The sequence below is a fragment of the Lagopus leucura genome, unplaced genomic scaffold, assembly GCF_019238085.1.
Source record: "Lagopus leucura isolate 7727_CA_CO unplaced genomic scaffold, USGS_WTPT01 Super-Scaffold_73, whole genome shotgun sequence".
NCBI lineage: Eukaryota > Metazoa > Chordata > Aves > Galliformes > Phasianidae > Lagopus > Lagopus leucura.
Window position 1 is genome coordinate 545,117 of NW_024962252.1, and position 15,192 is coordinate 560,308.

Below are 15,192 nucleotides of genomic sequence, written 5' to 3' on the forward strand. Positions count from 1 at the left end.
GATGGGTTGACAGTTGGACTCAATGAGTTTAGAGGTCTTTTCCAACCTTAATGATTCTATGATTCAGACCCTGCCCATGTCCCTGCTGAACTCTCAGCGCATCAAAGCCCAGTGCTGCACAAGCAAAAAGACAGGATCGGAATCTGACATGCTCATAACCTGGTCATATTCGTTCACATTCATTAATCCAATCCAGCAGTGGCTAATCCTTGATGATTTAAATAAAAGGAAATGAACTGCTGACCCCTGACCCGCTGACACTGGAGTCAGAGATTTGACTGCTCTTGTTTTCAGGTAAGGTATGCTTTTTGAAGGTACCCAAAATGACAGCTTTCAAGATCACAGTTCTACTTCCTGCACTATGGAAGTTCTTCTCCTTGTCTTTGATCTATTTAGCTTAAACTGGACCTTGTTAGATAACTGTCCACTTTCACCTCTAAATTTCAACACAGTCAAGCCTAACAGGGCTGCGAGATGTAAGTAAATACAGGTGGCTCACATGCACCAGCATCTTACAAGTGGTTGCATGACAGCTGCATGGCTGTAGATGGGTCTAGCCCAAGTAAGAGAGCTGATCAGTCTGTCATTCCTTGAATAACATTCATAGGATTTGTAGTTGTGTCTGGAAATTACGTGAGTGAGGAGCCCACCCTACAGTAAATAGAGATGCTGTCAGTGTGGGAGAGGAGCGAGAGGTTAAGTGATTCTGCACAGTGCTTGGTGAGCTGCAGCCATTATGAGGCAGAAGCTTCATTTTTCTATGGTACTTCCAGGCTTGAAAAGGAGCCCTCTTGTCCTCCTCACTTGGGATTCGCTTCTGAGCAAGGCACGTGGATCTGTCCCACCTGGCAGAGCCAGCATCCAGCCCAGACCCTTCACCCTCCACACCCAGGGCTGGAAACAGTTGGGCTGTAATTCCTTAGCACTGCTGAATATCTCTAAGCTGCAGCTCATTTACGTAGAAGCCCATACATTTTTGCTTGATGAAAACATGTTTTCCAAGGCCCAACAGCTGCAAAATTTGAAACCCAGCAGGCAGCTGTGACATGCGGGTGTAAGCGTGGCTCATGGAAAGGGGGGCACAGAATACAGAAGGCTCTCTCTCTCCCCTGCCAGGATTGCACAGTAATTATCAGTTCCTTGTTTAAGAGAAAATGTCGTCCATAGCATAATTCAAGCCAGCACCCAGGCAGTAAAAGGATGAAGAATATTTTATACTCCCATGCAACCTCCCATTCCTGTAGACTCCTTTAAATGATTTAGCAGAAACCACTGGTGCTCCGTCTACATACGCTATACCTCTCCCGGCATCTGACATAAGCATCATATTTTTAACTCCCTATTTCTCCATTTCCTAAGAAATGTTATAATTTGTTTCCACATTCATTCTGCTCTACGGTGGAGCTGAAGCGTGCAGATGTAGAAATGCTGCCTTCTCTTCTCCTGGAGCTAAAAGCAGGGTTCTTAATAAGCAGGAAAACATGAAGAGGTCACCAAGAGTAGATTTTTCTTTCATCTGCTATTTCTCATTTTGGGCTTTTTACAACGTAAACACAAACCAGACAGTCTGTTTTCCAGACACCTAAATGCTTTTGCAGTTTTGTCAGACTGCTTCAGATGGATAGCGGCAGGTTTCTCTGTCTTGCATCCAAATGCTGCCTCTCCTCACAATGGTGTAAAATGCAGAATGACATCTCTGTCTTCAGTGTAGGTGTGAAGTAAAAGGAATTTGGTCCTTTCACCTTAAATGCTTTATGCCTCCCGCCTTCCTGCTCTGCCTCCAAGTCCTGGGAGTACATACAGCCCTATTTTAGAAAAAAGAAATACTTGCAAAAAGAAGCAAGGTATTGTGGAAAAGCAATTTGGCCACGAACTCACTGGCTCTGCTCCTTAGGAAAAGAAGGACGAACACAGCTTTGCCAGATCACACTGCATCAAAGATGTTTGCTTTATGACTGAAGCTCTTTGTGTATGTGACTTACTGCTCTGCACTAGTGGAATTAGGCAGTCAGTATGACTGCGAGATTAGAAAGCATCGTTAAAAGGATATCTTGAAAAGATAAAGCTTATGAGGCAGGAGCTGCGCATCTTTAGTAACTGACCACAGAGAAATAAAACTGAAGTCTGCTTACAAAAGCCAGCCTTTTGGCCAAGAAAAGGCTTTCAATGTCAAGTACTTCCTATTATTAATGTAATATTTGGTAGAGGTTCCAGCATTTTGGCTTGGATTAAGGGGAAGAAAACAGCAAATTGAAATGTTCCGGTCTAGCTCTCTTTGGAAATATTAGACATTCCATTTATCCAGCAGCTGTCCTTGTCTGTCCCAAACAAAGATGGAAAAAATGACACATCCTCATAGGATTTTCCATTCCTTCCCTCCTCACAGGACCATGCATCTCCCATTCATTTCTTCTATTACAGGTAGAAAGACACAGAACTTATTCCTCTCCTCTCCCAAACCAAGGAGCTGTAACTACAGCATTGGCTTAAATAAGAAAATCTGAAAGAGGGGCATACAGATACAGACCCTTACTCTGTGATTTTCCTCTCTCTATATAAGCATATGTATATGGCATCCAGACAAACACTATTTCTGGAAGGAATAGCTCATGTGCTTTAGTCAACTGCAATTTAGGTGTCTAGAGTTGGCTGACTGGACTTTCTCTCTGGGCAATAAAAAATGAGCATTTCCAGAAGGTTATCTATTCTATGCTGTATCATAAGGTAGGATAAATTGCCTTCTGGACATTCCTGTCTTCCCTCATAACTGCAGAAGAAGGTCAGACAACCAGATCAAGCTGAACCCTTTAAGTGAGCAACGTAACACCCACCGTAAATTTGTGGTCCAATTAAATTACCTTGGCTTTTTCTCTATTCACAGTAAAGAAGGGTGGTCTCCTCCTTCATATCCTATCTTAGGTACCTATTTTACAGAAAGCTGACTCATTTCTTGGAGAGTCCTGTCTCCCTTTCTGAAGGGAGCAGCAAGAAGAGAGATGGTGAGTACAGACCAATCCTACCTTAGGTACCAACTTCAGGCTTAAACATTGGCAGATTAACAGCAAGAAACAACCACCTCTAATTGCTCCTGACAAAACTCCTATCTGCCTGCATACAGGTACCTGAACCATCAGATAAAGCTCCTTCTTAAAGCCTCCAGGATGCTTTTCTTCATTGTTTGTACTAGGAATTAGACCTTTGTTTTGGGAAGACTGAGTTCTTAAATACCCCAAACACAGGTGTTTGTTAATTAGAGGGCAAACAGACAAATTGGAAGCAACTGTGGTTGATGGTGCACTCAAAACACATAACATGGTATTTAGAGTCCAGATCTCCATTCCAGCTGCTATTTATCACCCATTTCCCCTAAAATCCCCTATTGCAGTAGTATTGTCAGCGTCATAAGAATCTGATTAACCACCTGATTATCTTACACACAGATGAAACACATCAACTTCTCTTTGTGCTCTATGGCTGAAGGAGAAAGCAGTAAGGCCACAAGTACTTAACCTCGTACCTATTATAAAATAGGCACAAACATTCACAGATATTCAGAAAAAGATTAAACTTAAAAAATGATTGTATGAAGAGAACTAACACTCCTCAAACTGTATAAAACTGTTCTTGACACTTGAAATTACTGCAATATATCCTGCTATAGAGCAGCCTTGAGCATGCACCCATCTTCACGTGCCCCCGTGTTTCACCTCTGTTCTTTCCCTGCAGTGAAGTGCAGCAGACATCAGGAACATTTCACACCTGCTGTTCCTAATACCTAGGTTTCTTTTAAGATGACTTTGTACTGAAAAAGACTAAGAGTGTTTTATATGATTTGCTGTTGCTGGAAGGAAGAATATTGGGTCCTGGTTTAGGGATGAGTGCTGTGCAACTCTTAGAGGGGTCTGGTTAACCCATTTCCATCATTACAGTGCTCAGCACAGTGCTGAACTTAGACTGAGGACTGGCTCAAAAGGGCCATACTTGTCTGTTCCAAGATAAATCATGTGGGAGAACAACTTTTCTGTATTAGGACCAGAATATGAGAAAGTAAGAGATCTCAAGGTGCATTCTCGTTGTCAAATTTATTTCATAAATAATCAATAATTCTAGGGTTGTTTTGGTCAATCAAATCTAGTTCCCCACAAGGCACGCTGAAAACAATGCATTTTTTTCCCTACTAATACCACAACTCATCCTTGTCAAATAGTCTTGCTGTTGGGCATGTACCTCTCATTCTATTCTGCTTTTTGTCTATGTTTTGTTTTTTTTTAAGGAGGGGATAATTGATCTTATTTGGTTTTGAACATTTCATTTTTATTCTTTTGAGACACCAATTGCTATTCTACTGTCAGATACCAAGTACAACACACAGCTGAATCGATGGCAGAACATGAGGTTAACAGTAACTAGCCCATGGCAAAGAACAGCTGAAGTAAATACTCTGAAAATGTATAATGTTTTTTTTCCTGCATCTTTATATGGATGCACAGAGCGTCTTCATGAATAGATCATCTTCCCACTGAAGTTTCTACTAATCTACTGGTGCCTCCAGTTGGAACAGCTCCAGAGTTTAACCCTAGTACTCACTGGCTGAAATGGCTTTTATGTTATATTTAACATAGAGAGATCTCATTTATTCTTCAAGAAAAAATGCCATTTCTTGTTTTGATTTCTATAATAATACAAAGAGTGCAATATAAATCACATTAAGCCATAAGTGCCATCTCAAAGGAGCTACTAATAAATATCGGGAGAGGATTCTAGACATGCTGCATTTACAAACATACTGACTCTGCGAACTATAGTGATTTTAGATTACTAAGGGCATGATCCTGAAAAGTACTGATCGTCTCTTTCAATGAAGGATTTCATTGACTTCATGGGGTTTCTAAAAGAACTAAGCTCTATACCACAAATATCCTCTAGAAAGCAAGTCTTCAGAAATTCCCCTCTGTACTCCTAAGTTTATTGTCTTGCAAAGACACATTTGATCAATTTACAGGTGAATATTTATTTTTCTCACCTGACATTTTTGCAAACTCAACTAGACACCAAGCTGGATTTTTCCCTATTCAAGCATGATCATCAGTAATAAAGGTATTTTTGCCTTGGATACACCTGTGAAACTCCATTAGCCTTCATCAAGGTTACACGTGTACAACTGAGATTATACTCGTACATGGAAGGTAATTGGGATGGAGAGACCTGACTATGGGCACAAATCGACCTCTGCAGTACTTATTGCTGATGATGATGTGAAAGAAAGCAAAAAAATGGTGAGGTTGGCAAATGGGCTAAACCTCTGGCTATTTTTTTCCTGCATCACGTGTGAGCTTTGTGTGAACAACTGACAAGCAAGAATGCTGAAATGTAGGATTTTGCTCTTATAGTCTCTTTTCAGAGAATTTAATTAATTTTTTTTGTTTGTTTGTTTGTTTTAAATGAGTGCATACCAAAACAGCTTTAGATGCGAACTATATCTCCATTTGGTAAGGAAATAATACAGCAGCAATGTTTCTCTAAAAATAGATGCTGCCTGGTGATTTATGCACACAAGCAGATGTCTTTGCAGGCAAATGCAGATGACAGTCTTTGGCCAGTCAGTTTTTATATTTCTCTAAGTTGATTATAAGAAGATCTTCATTCCCTCCAGACTCTACACCTTGTCACCCTAAAAGCATATTCTCCAGACTTTACTATTAAATGATAATGAGCAGACAGAGAGAAAGGACAGGAGAGATCTGTCTGTAGCTACAGCTAGCAATCATTAGATTTACAGAGGGGAAAAGACATGCTTCCTAGGCCAACATATTTTTTATGAATAATTGATAAGGCAGTCAGCACAGTTATATCATAGAAGTGTAATATATATCCATAATTATAAAACCAGCTTTGTGCAAAAGGACATGATACACTGAAAGGAGATACCAGCCAATATGCCATCCTGAAATAAAATACAGTCACTATTGTGTTAGTTGGCGAAATTTAAATACAGGATTTGAAGCAAGCAAAATGTTCTTTAATCCCATTTTTTAGCACAGTCCAGGCTCAGTCTGCTCAGGAAAATACTGCAAGGCAAAATCAGCAGCTGCATTAATTTGCTGATGATTGAGAGAAAAATGAAAGTTATCCTCGTGGTTTTTTTTCTCCCTACTTGCTACTCTAACTTACTAATAATATGAGAGCGCCAATTTATTCCTATGCAAGTATATGAAGCATACAAATTGAAAAATCAATGTAATGGAAAAAAAAGATTATCATGCACTGTTTAGAATCAATCAGCTAGAAACAGAGGGGGGAAAATGTGAAGGCGGAGACCTGATGTTTAGAAAATGTATGTATTGCACCTACCCAAAGCCAAGTGTTTGTGGCAAACAACTATGCTTTGTCTAATATGCAGACTGAGCTATATTTTGACCAGGAAAAAAAAAAGTCTTATTTCCAATCTTTTCTACAGAGAAAGTCATCAGTTGTTTTTAATTCTCTCAAAAAATCCCTGGATAATAGAAATAACAATCCCTTTGCCCATAAAAGGCACGCAAAAGCATGTTAACAAAGATTTCAGGGTGAAGGGATCAAGCTCATCAAAATCCTCTATTAGCACGACGTCTCAGCATCGTTCCCCAGAATGCTGACAGCTCAGTGTAGCTTGAAGGATAAACTTCTGTCAGATGTGATGGAGTCCCTTGAAAGCATGGACAGCGATAGTGTTTAGTCGGAGCCTATCAGCAGATCAGCTACTGAATTGCTATTAGCAGATCGGTTTAATCTTAGATCTCTCAGTAGTGGAACACTCTCTTCGGCCAAAACAGGCCTCTACTGATCAGAAATAATTACACTGTACGAGTCAGATGTGTAACAAATGGATCTGAGTCTCAGTTTGGAAATACATTCAGAGGAAGTGGAAAGAATGGCTACTGGCTCTGTGACAGGAGATTCAATCTTCATAAACCTGCAAGAGAGGGGAGGAAAAAAAAGCGACACAAATGCGCCCTACAAAAGAACAGAGCAGATCACAGCTGGAAGGAAGGCAAACCTTTTAATCAGGTCCTTGAAATACAAGCTGCAGGAAGCTAGAACATTTTGGTGGACTTCAAACTCTTTGCCTTCAACAATAATTTTCAGGTCTGTAAACTCTTTCGCTCTGCGTTGCTGGTTCAACTCCTTCAACATTTCTGCAGAACAGAGAAGACAGACAGTGCCAGGGTTCCCATTAAGAGTTTTTTATTTTTACTTTTTACTTTTCAATTTTTTTTCTTTTTTTTTTTTCTTTTTTTTTTGTAAAGAAGTAGAGAAACAGGAAATAACTGATATTTTTGTTGGTAAGATTGGCTCAACACAGACAGTCAGAAGTTACAAGCGTAACATATTTAAAAATAAAAAAAAAGGAAAAAGAAAAAGCAGGAACCAGTAGGTCTAAACAACGGAAACATATAGAGAAAAAAAAGCAAAAACAATCCTAAATTTGGGAAGGTTAAAATGAAAACAAAATATTTAAGCATCAGCAAATCAGAAACACAGAGAATGCAATATCACAGAAAAGTTAAAATAATTTGTTATAATAAAAATCAAGAGTTAATGATTTTCTATCCAAATGCAAATAAGCTTTGAACATACTAGAATAATATTAGTAAAAATATGATATGATGTAATATGAACTGGATATGGGTCAAAATAATAAAACCACAAGACCTGCAAAAATAACTTAGCCTTAACATAGTAAAATTGTGTTAAGCCTCTCAGTTAACAGAGCAAAATAGTACTTATAAATAATACATAGATTAAACTGCATACACAATTAAATGAATTATCAATACATCTTGGAATATACCTCAGCTCCATAGATTACAATATATACATATCAGAATTAGTTTAAAAGCATCCTTATGATAAAAAATAACCTCACACAGAGAATAAATTACTGCCTTCTATAGTAATTCCCATTTTTTGCACTCCAAGGATTTTTACCATCGCAGCATTTTTATTTTTTAGCCTTCAATGGCTTCATTTACAGCAACAATCAACTTTCACACATCATGAAAGAATTGTAATGATTAAAATAACCTATGAAAGTGTTTCCATCCTGCAATAAAGCACCTACCTTGCTTGATGCCTCCTTTTATAAAGCCTAGTGGTACTAACGGAATGGAATGATAGCATGCCACATCTCCATGTGTGGATGTGAACTGCTGAGCAACCTACATGTTTTATAAACCAGTTGAACTTTTAAGGGTAAGCCTTCCCTCCAATTCTGTGGGCCAAAGTGGCCATCAAGATGAATAATATACTTTTTACCTAGGCAATAGTCTGGCTGTTCAAAAGCCGGTGATCAAGATGATAAAAGAGCTGATTTTAAATACTAAAGAGTTTTGGTTTTATTTTGTTTGCAATAGGTCAAGGTTCTCATTTTCTCACTGTAACATCCTAAGCACATCCTTCTTCAGACAGATCTGTAAATCAACATTTCTTTACATGGAATCCAAAGTTAAAAGGAGCTGGCATGTGTTACTAGAATTAAGTTTAAAGCCACTGTGTCAGGTTTGGGCACTGTGCTGCCAAAGCATTGCCAAATGGCCTTATGAAATAGGGACCCAAATAATCTTTGTGCTCTCCTGTCCCCCAGTGAAACTCCTCAAGAGAGAAACACCAGCGGTTAAACGACACAAAACATACAAACGTAAACTGCTGTGTCAAAACAAATAGAAGTTCTCCCAAGCCCCAACATCTGTGGCACACATTTTTCAGGCCTAAGTAAATAAATGTCACCTTGCACATTTATGTCTATTTAATGGAAACACAGTAGTGTCTGAAAGGCTAATTATTCTGTGCTGAAATGGGTCAGTGCTCTCCAGAGAGCAAGCAGATCATTAGAGAGGGCACGGAAGTAACAGCAGGTTGTGTCAGATCTATAATAGAGGAAAATAAACCACTCTGTCCTGTGGGTGCTATAGCAGGGGCTATTTTTAAGGGATTTATCTCAGCTGAAGCACAACGATGGAGGCCCCAGTGAAGGACCATGGATACTCTGGGTGTTTTACCTGATTTAGAGCCCAAGTAACTAACGCCTTTGGTTTCACAGGAATGGCATTATGTCTTTTCTCTGTTGCTGTCCTGCATTCAGCTGGGACAGAGTTGATTCTACCTCCTTAATGTCTGATACTGTGCTATGTTGAACTTTAGGAGAAAAACAGTGTTGATATCACACCAACATTTCAGTCGCTGTGCTACCTGTTGGGTTAAACCCTGACAGCTGCATATTTTTTGGTGGATTGTAGAGGAAGTAAGTTTCTGTTCCTTTTCACGTACAAAAGACTCTTTTCCCTTGGTCCACGTTCCCACTTTCAGTTGGAGTACCCATGTTTTCCTCTGGACCAACTTGCTACCATTTCACGCCTTAAAGAAAGTTACTTTCCCCTTTCAACTTTCCAACAGTCTCTCATATCCTCTACTTAATTTCACTTGTGTTTTCTGTCATTCCCTTTTCAAATTTGCCCACCTACTGTCCTCCACCCACAACAGTGGTGTTTTTCCTACGTTCCCCTTCAAGCTCCTTCTCTTTAGTATCTGTGGCAGCCACTTACAATCTTCCCTGCAGAAGTCTTTCAAGACAAAGGCTACAACCAAGACTAAGTCACCCAAGTTCAAGATTGTATGTACACTTACACAAGAGGTCATTCTCCATCTCACCTCATTCCATTTTCTCCTTATAAAGCTGACGATCACTTACTTTTAGTGTTCAAAGACACAACTGCATAGCAACCACACAAATGGATCCTGTGCTCTGAGAGAGAAGACGAAATAGGGTTTACTTTCATTCTGACTGGGCTGGGTTTTTTTGGAGGGTGGGCTCAGGGTGAGCAGGTGGTACAGACCATCCTTAACATCAAGACTGTGGCCAAGATGGCTGAATAATGAGAGCCGAAGTTCAGCCTCTCAGTAATGGAAGCTTTCTGTGCTATCTGCTGTAAGTGTGCGAGCTGACTGGAACATCTAAGCCCTCAGACACCTCCCCAGGAAACAGACTCATTACTTGGACTTTGCTGAACACCCTTTAATTACATCCAGTCCTGCAGTTCCTGGTCCCAGTTTCTGTTTACGTACTTTCCACACTCCAGTGTGTTTTACGCCACATGCATTCATTAAAGGATGCAAAGCACAAAACACAGGTCTGGAACAGCTGTGCCATTTGGCTCATAAGAAAGAAATCAGAACAAGCCCTAATCAGAATTTGGAGCTCCCTTTTCCCATTTGGAGGAACTAATTCCTTCCTTTACCCCAGACTTGTCATGCTGCCCTCTACAGAGCTGACTACACACAGTCCCATGTTTTTTGCAGTTCAGTTTCTGAACCATACAGAGAAGAGGCAGGTGGAGAGGAGAAGGAAGTCAGGAGACTGCATTGATTCATCGATCTTCCTAGCCGAGGCCCCTTTGTATTGCTAAATAACTAGCAGGCATTAGTATTGGACACAAGGTTATATCAGAACGGGCCCTCATTCTCAGAGTGTTTGTAATGCTCACACTGTGCTTAGCCAGGCATTAATGATTTATGAGGGCTCAGGATGAGCTGCAAAACAAATTTCTTCACCAGGTAATAATGCCTGCCGATGAGTTGTAAAAGGAGAAACAACACAGTGCAGTCCTGGCAGTGAAAAACGATCCCAACCATCTCATGCTGGTCTTTCTTCTGGGTTCCTCCTCATTTCCAGCTTTTTCTCCAAGACATGGAATTCCCTGAAAGACTCAGAAAGGGATATGCTGGCTGTTTCCTACTGTTTATTCCCCTGGTCTATTTGTTCATACAGAGGTTTTACTGTTCATCTGCTTTTTGTCTCATTTGATTTCTTTTTTTAAAACAGATACAGATAAAAACGGAGTGTAAAGAGTGTTAGGGGTGTCAGTAGAGTGGGAACTCCTGTTCTCTCTTCCCAGAACATCACAGGAAATACCCACATGTCCATAATAAGGAAGGAATAGGAAAGAATCCTCCTTCCTCCTCCCGGGTTCATACAAGCTTTGGGACCTCAGAAACCAAGCCAGTCCTTTCTATCCATCACTGCTGATGCTCAATCATTCTCAAAGGCTAGCTGAATGTTTTCCTCATAAAGAAGTACATAATAGGCACCAGCATGTTATTCCATAATTATAAGAGGCATATTGCTGAAGGACCTGAAAGGGACTTGACCTGAAACCTGCAGCTGAACATCTCTGTGGAGCTTGAGAAAGGAAGCACTCGCTATATTGCCATTTCAGCCTTCATTTCATTGCCTGGGGGCACTTTAACATAATTATATTGAGAGTCCCAGAGACAATATGGGTCAGGAGGTACAAGTGACTTTCCTCACGTCACTAACGGAGAAGGAAGAGCTCAGATGCTTTGATTCCTGGTCCCCAGCTCCACCCACTGCACTACATTTTCTTCCTCTTAATTAATGGACAAATTACAACTGAAGAGCCCATAAGCCTTGGATCATATGTAGGACCAAGAACAACTGCGTAATTGTATAGATCAAGTAATGGTAACAGAAATGATATAATAAATCTTATTTTTTTAATTACTTATGATCGGATGTAAAAAGGAAAAAGGAACTTATTCCCCAAGTTTATTTATTCTGTATTTCACGCACTTTGGAGACTGGACGCCCAGTCAAAGATTCTCTCCAATGCACACTCTTGTGGCACAGTGGAAGCTCTTGAGTTTCTTTCCACTTTTAATGAACAAAAATTTATTTCAGCTTAAATTCGGACAGATGAGGTTTAAAGGGGGGGACAGCAAGCAAGAGCTAAATTGTAAAGAACTCTGAAATATGGAAGAACATTTCTTACAAGTAGTGTTTATAAAAAGTTGTTGGGAAAACAAACCTATTATAAAACAGCAAATGGTAATTGGTGAAACATTGCTAATTATTCCTGAGAAGAACATGCAAGTGCTTACCCATGCTTTCATGATTGGTACAGAAAATGGGGGGGGGGGGAGGGGTGGGGGCAAGAAAAGTTACCTGAAAGAAAACCCAATTACTTTCTTGCCTTAACAACCAGGGAGATTAATTCCCAAGGTTATGTTATAAAGTTAAAGTTATGAAAAAGCAGCATTTTAACCATTCAGTGCCAGCACTGCAAACACTTGCACATTCTGATAGATGGTGGTATTTTAAAAGCCACAAGAAATTGTGTGATGACACAAAATATCTAGCTGTCAAATGGGGGTTATGACTCATGGGGAAGTGTGTACCACAGTGAACCTGCCTTACTGAATGCCACAAGAACTCATGATTCTCTAGTGATCTTCAAAAGTTTCTCTTTCTCCCCACTGCAACACCTAAAGCCTAATGCGGGCCAAAATTAGATGCTCCATTTACCCTTGCTATGTAGCTTGAAGCAGCTGCAGAGAGGCAGTAACCAAATGCCTTGTTGCATTGTCAGACCAGTCTGATAAGGTTACACATTTGTACTTCGCTCTGCAGCAGCTGAGGCTGTTGTCTGCTCTACTGAGGCATCTTGACACTGCAAACTCAGCCACAAGTGATCAACATCCTTCTGAGACTCCAGCAATTATTGGGCAGGGACTCAGTTGTTTCCTGGTTGACAAATATCCTATTGGTAAAATTATCCTCCATGCAGTGTAAAGACAAGCAAACATCTCTGGAGAAAAGCTTTTAAACTTGGGACTGAGAACAAGACATAGGTCTCTTATTTTATTACTATTATTTTTAATCTGAAAGGGAATAGCAACAGAGAAAAAGGGGAATCATAGAATCATTAAGGTTGGAAAAGACCTCCAAGATCATCTAGTCCAATCATCTACCTATCGCAGTGTTGCCCACTAAACTATGTTCCTTAGGACCATGTTCACACGTTTCTTGAACATCTTCAGGGACAGTGACTCAACTACCTCTGTCTGGGCAGCCCGTTCCAGTGCCTGACCACTCTTTTGGAGAAGTTTATCCTAATATCCAACCTGAACCTCTCCTGAAGCCAGGTGGGAATCAAATGAAGATGTCTCAGATACCAGCCCATCATTTTGAGATTCCTTCCTAAACCCTAAAGACTGTATTGTCTTCTCCCCTGGAATTACTAAGGGAGGTTAGATAACCTGAGAAGAACCGCTCATTGATTTTTTCACAGAAGGTGAGAAGTAACCTGTTACAGATAAACAGTTCCTCCTTTTTTTTTCCAATCGAACTCAACTGCAATTGAACTCTGTCAAGGGCAGAAGGTGAGGTGGCACAACAAAGCTGACTCCCCTGCACAGGGTCATTTCTTAGAGGGGGGGGGAGCTGATGAATGGGGAGCTCTTTCATCCTGCACTGTGATGAAGTGCAACGACAGAAAATGACTTGGCTCTGTCCTCCTCTCCTGGTCTCTGTTGATTATGGGGTTTTTTCTCAGGATGCCAGCCTCCTCCAAAGGCCCCCAAAAGCAATTGATCACTTGTGGCTCTCTCCTGAACATGATGTGTTCTGAAGCCCTTAAGGCAGATGAAATAATGAACTGGTAAGTGCTTAACATGGACAACAGGAGCACTACACCCCCGAGCAAAGGCTCAGTAAGACTGTGCCCTTCAGTCTCTGCATCCCAACTGCACTCCCTCTGAAGATAGGACGTAGGCTGATAAAGAGGTATCCCTGCTGGTACAGCTACACCAATCCTGAAATAAGCCTACAAGAGTCGTCTTCTGATGAGTTTTGTTGGCACAGAAATGCAAGGCATGACTTTTTTCTACTCCAGAAACATCTATGGCAGCAGGACTTTATAGCACAGACCAACCTATCTGTATTTTACTGACACTATTGCACACCTCTGCTATGAAAGAAAACAGGAACAGATGCTGGAGATTGGGAAAATATTTTAAATTCCATACTGAACAGCACATATGAGGCTGCATATGATAATTCTGCTCAAAGAATTGTTGGCAGTGAGGTGCCCTGCTGGGCTAAATAATTTTTCACTGTTCACGTTGACGAACTTTTCACACCTTATTGCAATGAAAAAGGGTCATCAAAGTCAGCTGCAATGTTTACTCACTTGAGGTAGATAACTACAACTCTATGTGTAAATGGAGCCGTTATAAATGTACTAGAAACTTAGGGAAGTCACAGCACCATGTTTTGAAAACAATTTTCAGGCTATTATAGTCACTAGAACTGACATTAGGAGGTGCCTCAAGGATGTCCTCACACATTACGGAGTTGATATTTTCAATGTTAGACTACAGAACTATTTCAACACATTTTCTGTATATACTGAGTTGGATGACACCCCTAATTTCTCAAAGATGTACCTTAAATGCAACATTGAAGAGATTCTGATACTGGAGCATGTGCATAAAAATGACCAAAAAGAACAAGTTTGGGGTCTATAAAAAAATCTTGGCATTCTGACTTATAAGGTGAACACTTCTATGGTACCCATGCCCACTAATTTATAGTCGTATGGGGTTACAAGTGAAACACTGAGCATGTGTGGCTTTGAAAATGAACTGCATTTACACTATATATCTGGATGCACAGGAAGAATGAGAAAAAAAAAAAAAAAACAATTGAGACCATCAGATTTATTTCCCAACACAGACTGTGATCCATGCAAGCAGAAGCAGCAAGACCAAATGATCCAGCACAAAAGCACCCACTGGCATGCTGAGATGAAGATGGAGCTTCCTGTAACAGGATCTGCTGTTTTTTTCAGGATTCACCTCTGATCAAATAGAAAGTTGGCTGCAGCCTGTTCTATATTGGCCTGTTCTATATTGGCCAAGGCAACAAACCCCAGAGGCTCCCAGCAAATTGCCAGCCTGGCCCCCTGTTCCGTATATAACATGCCACTATTTCAGTTAGCACTGTAACTTGATTTCCAGGCAGACAATAATTTTCTCTGGAGACAAAATAAGAGGGAGAGAGACAGACAGAAAGAGAATGAAAAAAAAACCCTGTGAGTGCTGGAAACACAGAATAGCCCAGATTCAAAGAGAAATTTAGTTCTGATTGTTTTATTTACCAGCAGACAGCCTTGAATATCAATACACGCTTAAGGGATAGCTAAAATATTTATTACTATGTGATTTGGGCTGGATTCAGTATTACCCTAATTGCTTGTAGCAGAAGACTAGCAGATAGCTTTTAGACCTTTTTGATCTCTTTATGTAGTGCAAGGCATTAGCTAAATGTTTCCTCATTTTGAAGGCTTTGAACAAGAA

The 15,192-nt window shown here is 40.3% G+C and overlaps 1 protein-coding gene across 8 annotated transcripts in view; it reads right to left on the reverse strand.

Annotated features, from left to right (window-relative positions):
• The window catches only part of KLHL29 (kelch like family member 29), a 402,070-nt gene that overhangs the window by 64,340 nt on the left and 322,538 nt on the right, over window positions 1-15,192 (reverse strand). For all 8 annotated transcript variants that reach the window (XM_042882334.1, XM_042882351.1, XM_042882324.1 and 5 more), the window contains one exon: window positions 7,037-7,175. In XM_042882334.1, coding sequence (XP_042738268.1) covers window positions 7,037-7,175 — 139 coding nt within the window. The remainder of the gene's footprint in view (window positions 1-7,036; window positions 7,176-15,192) is intronic.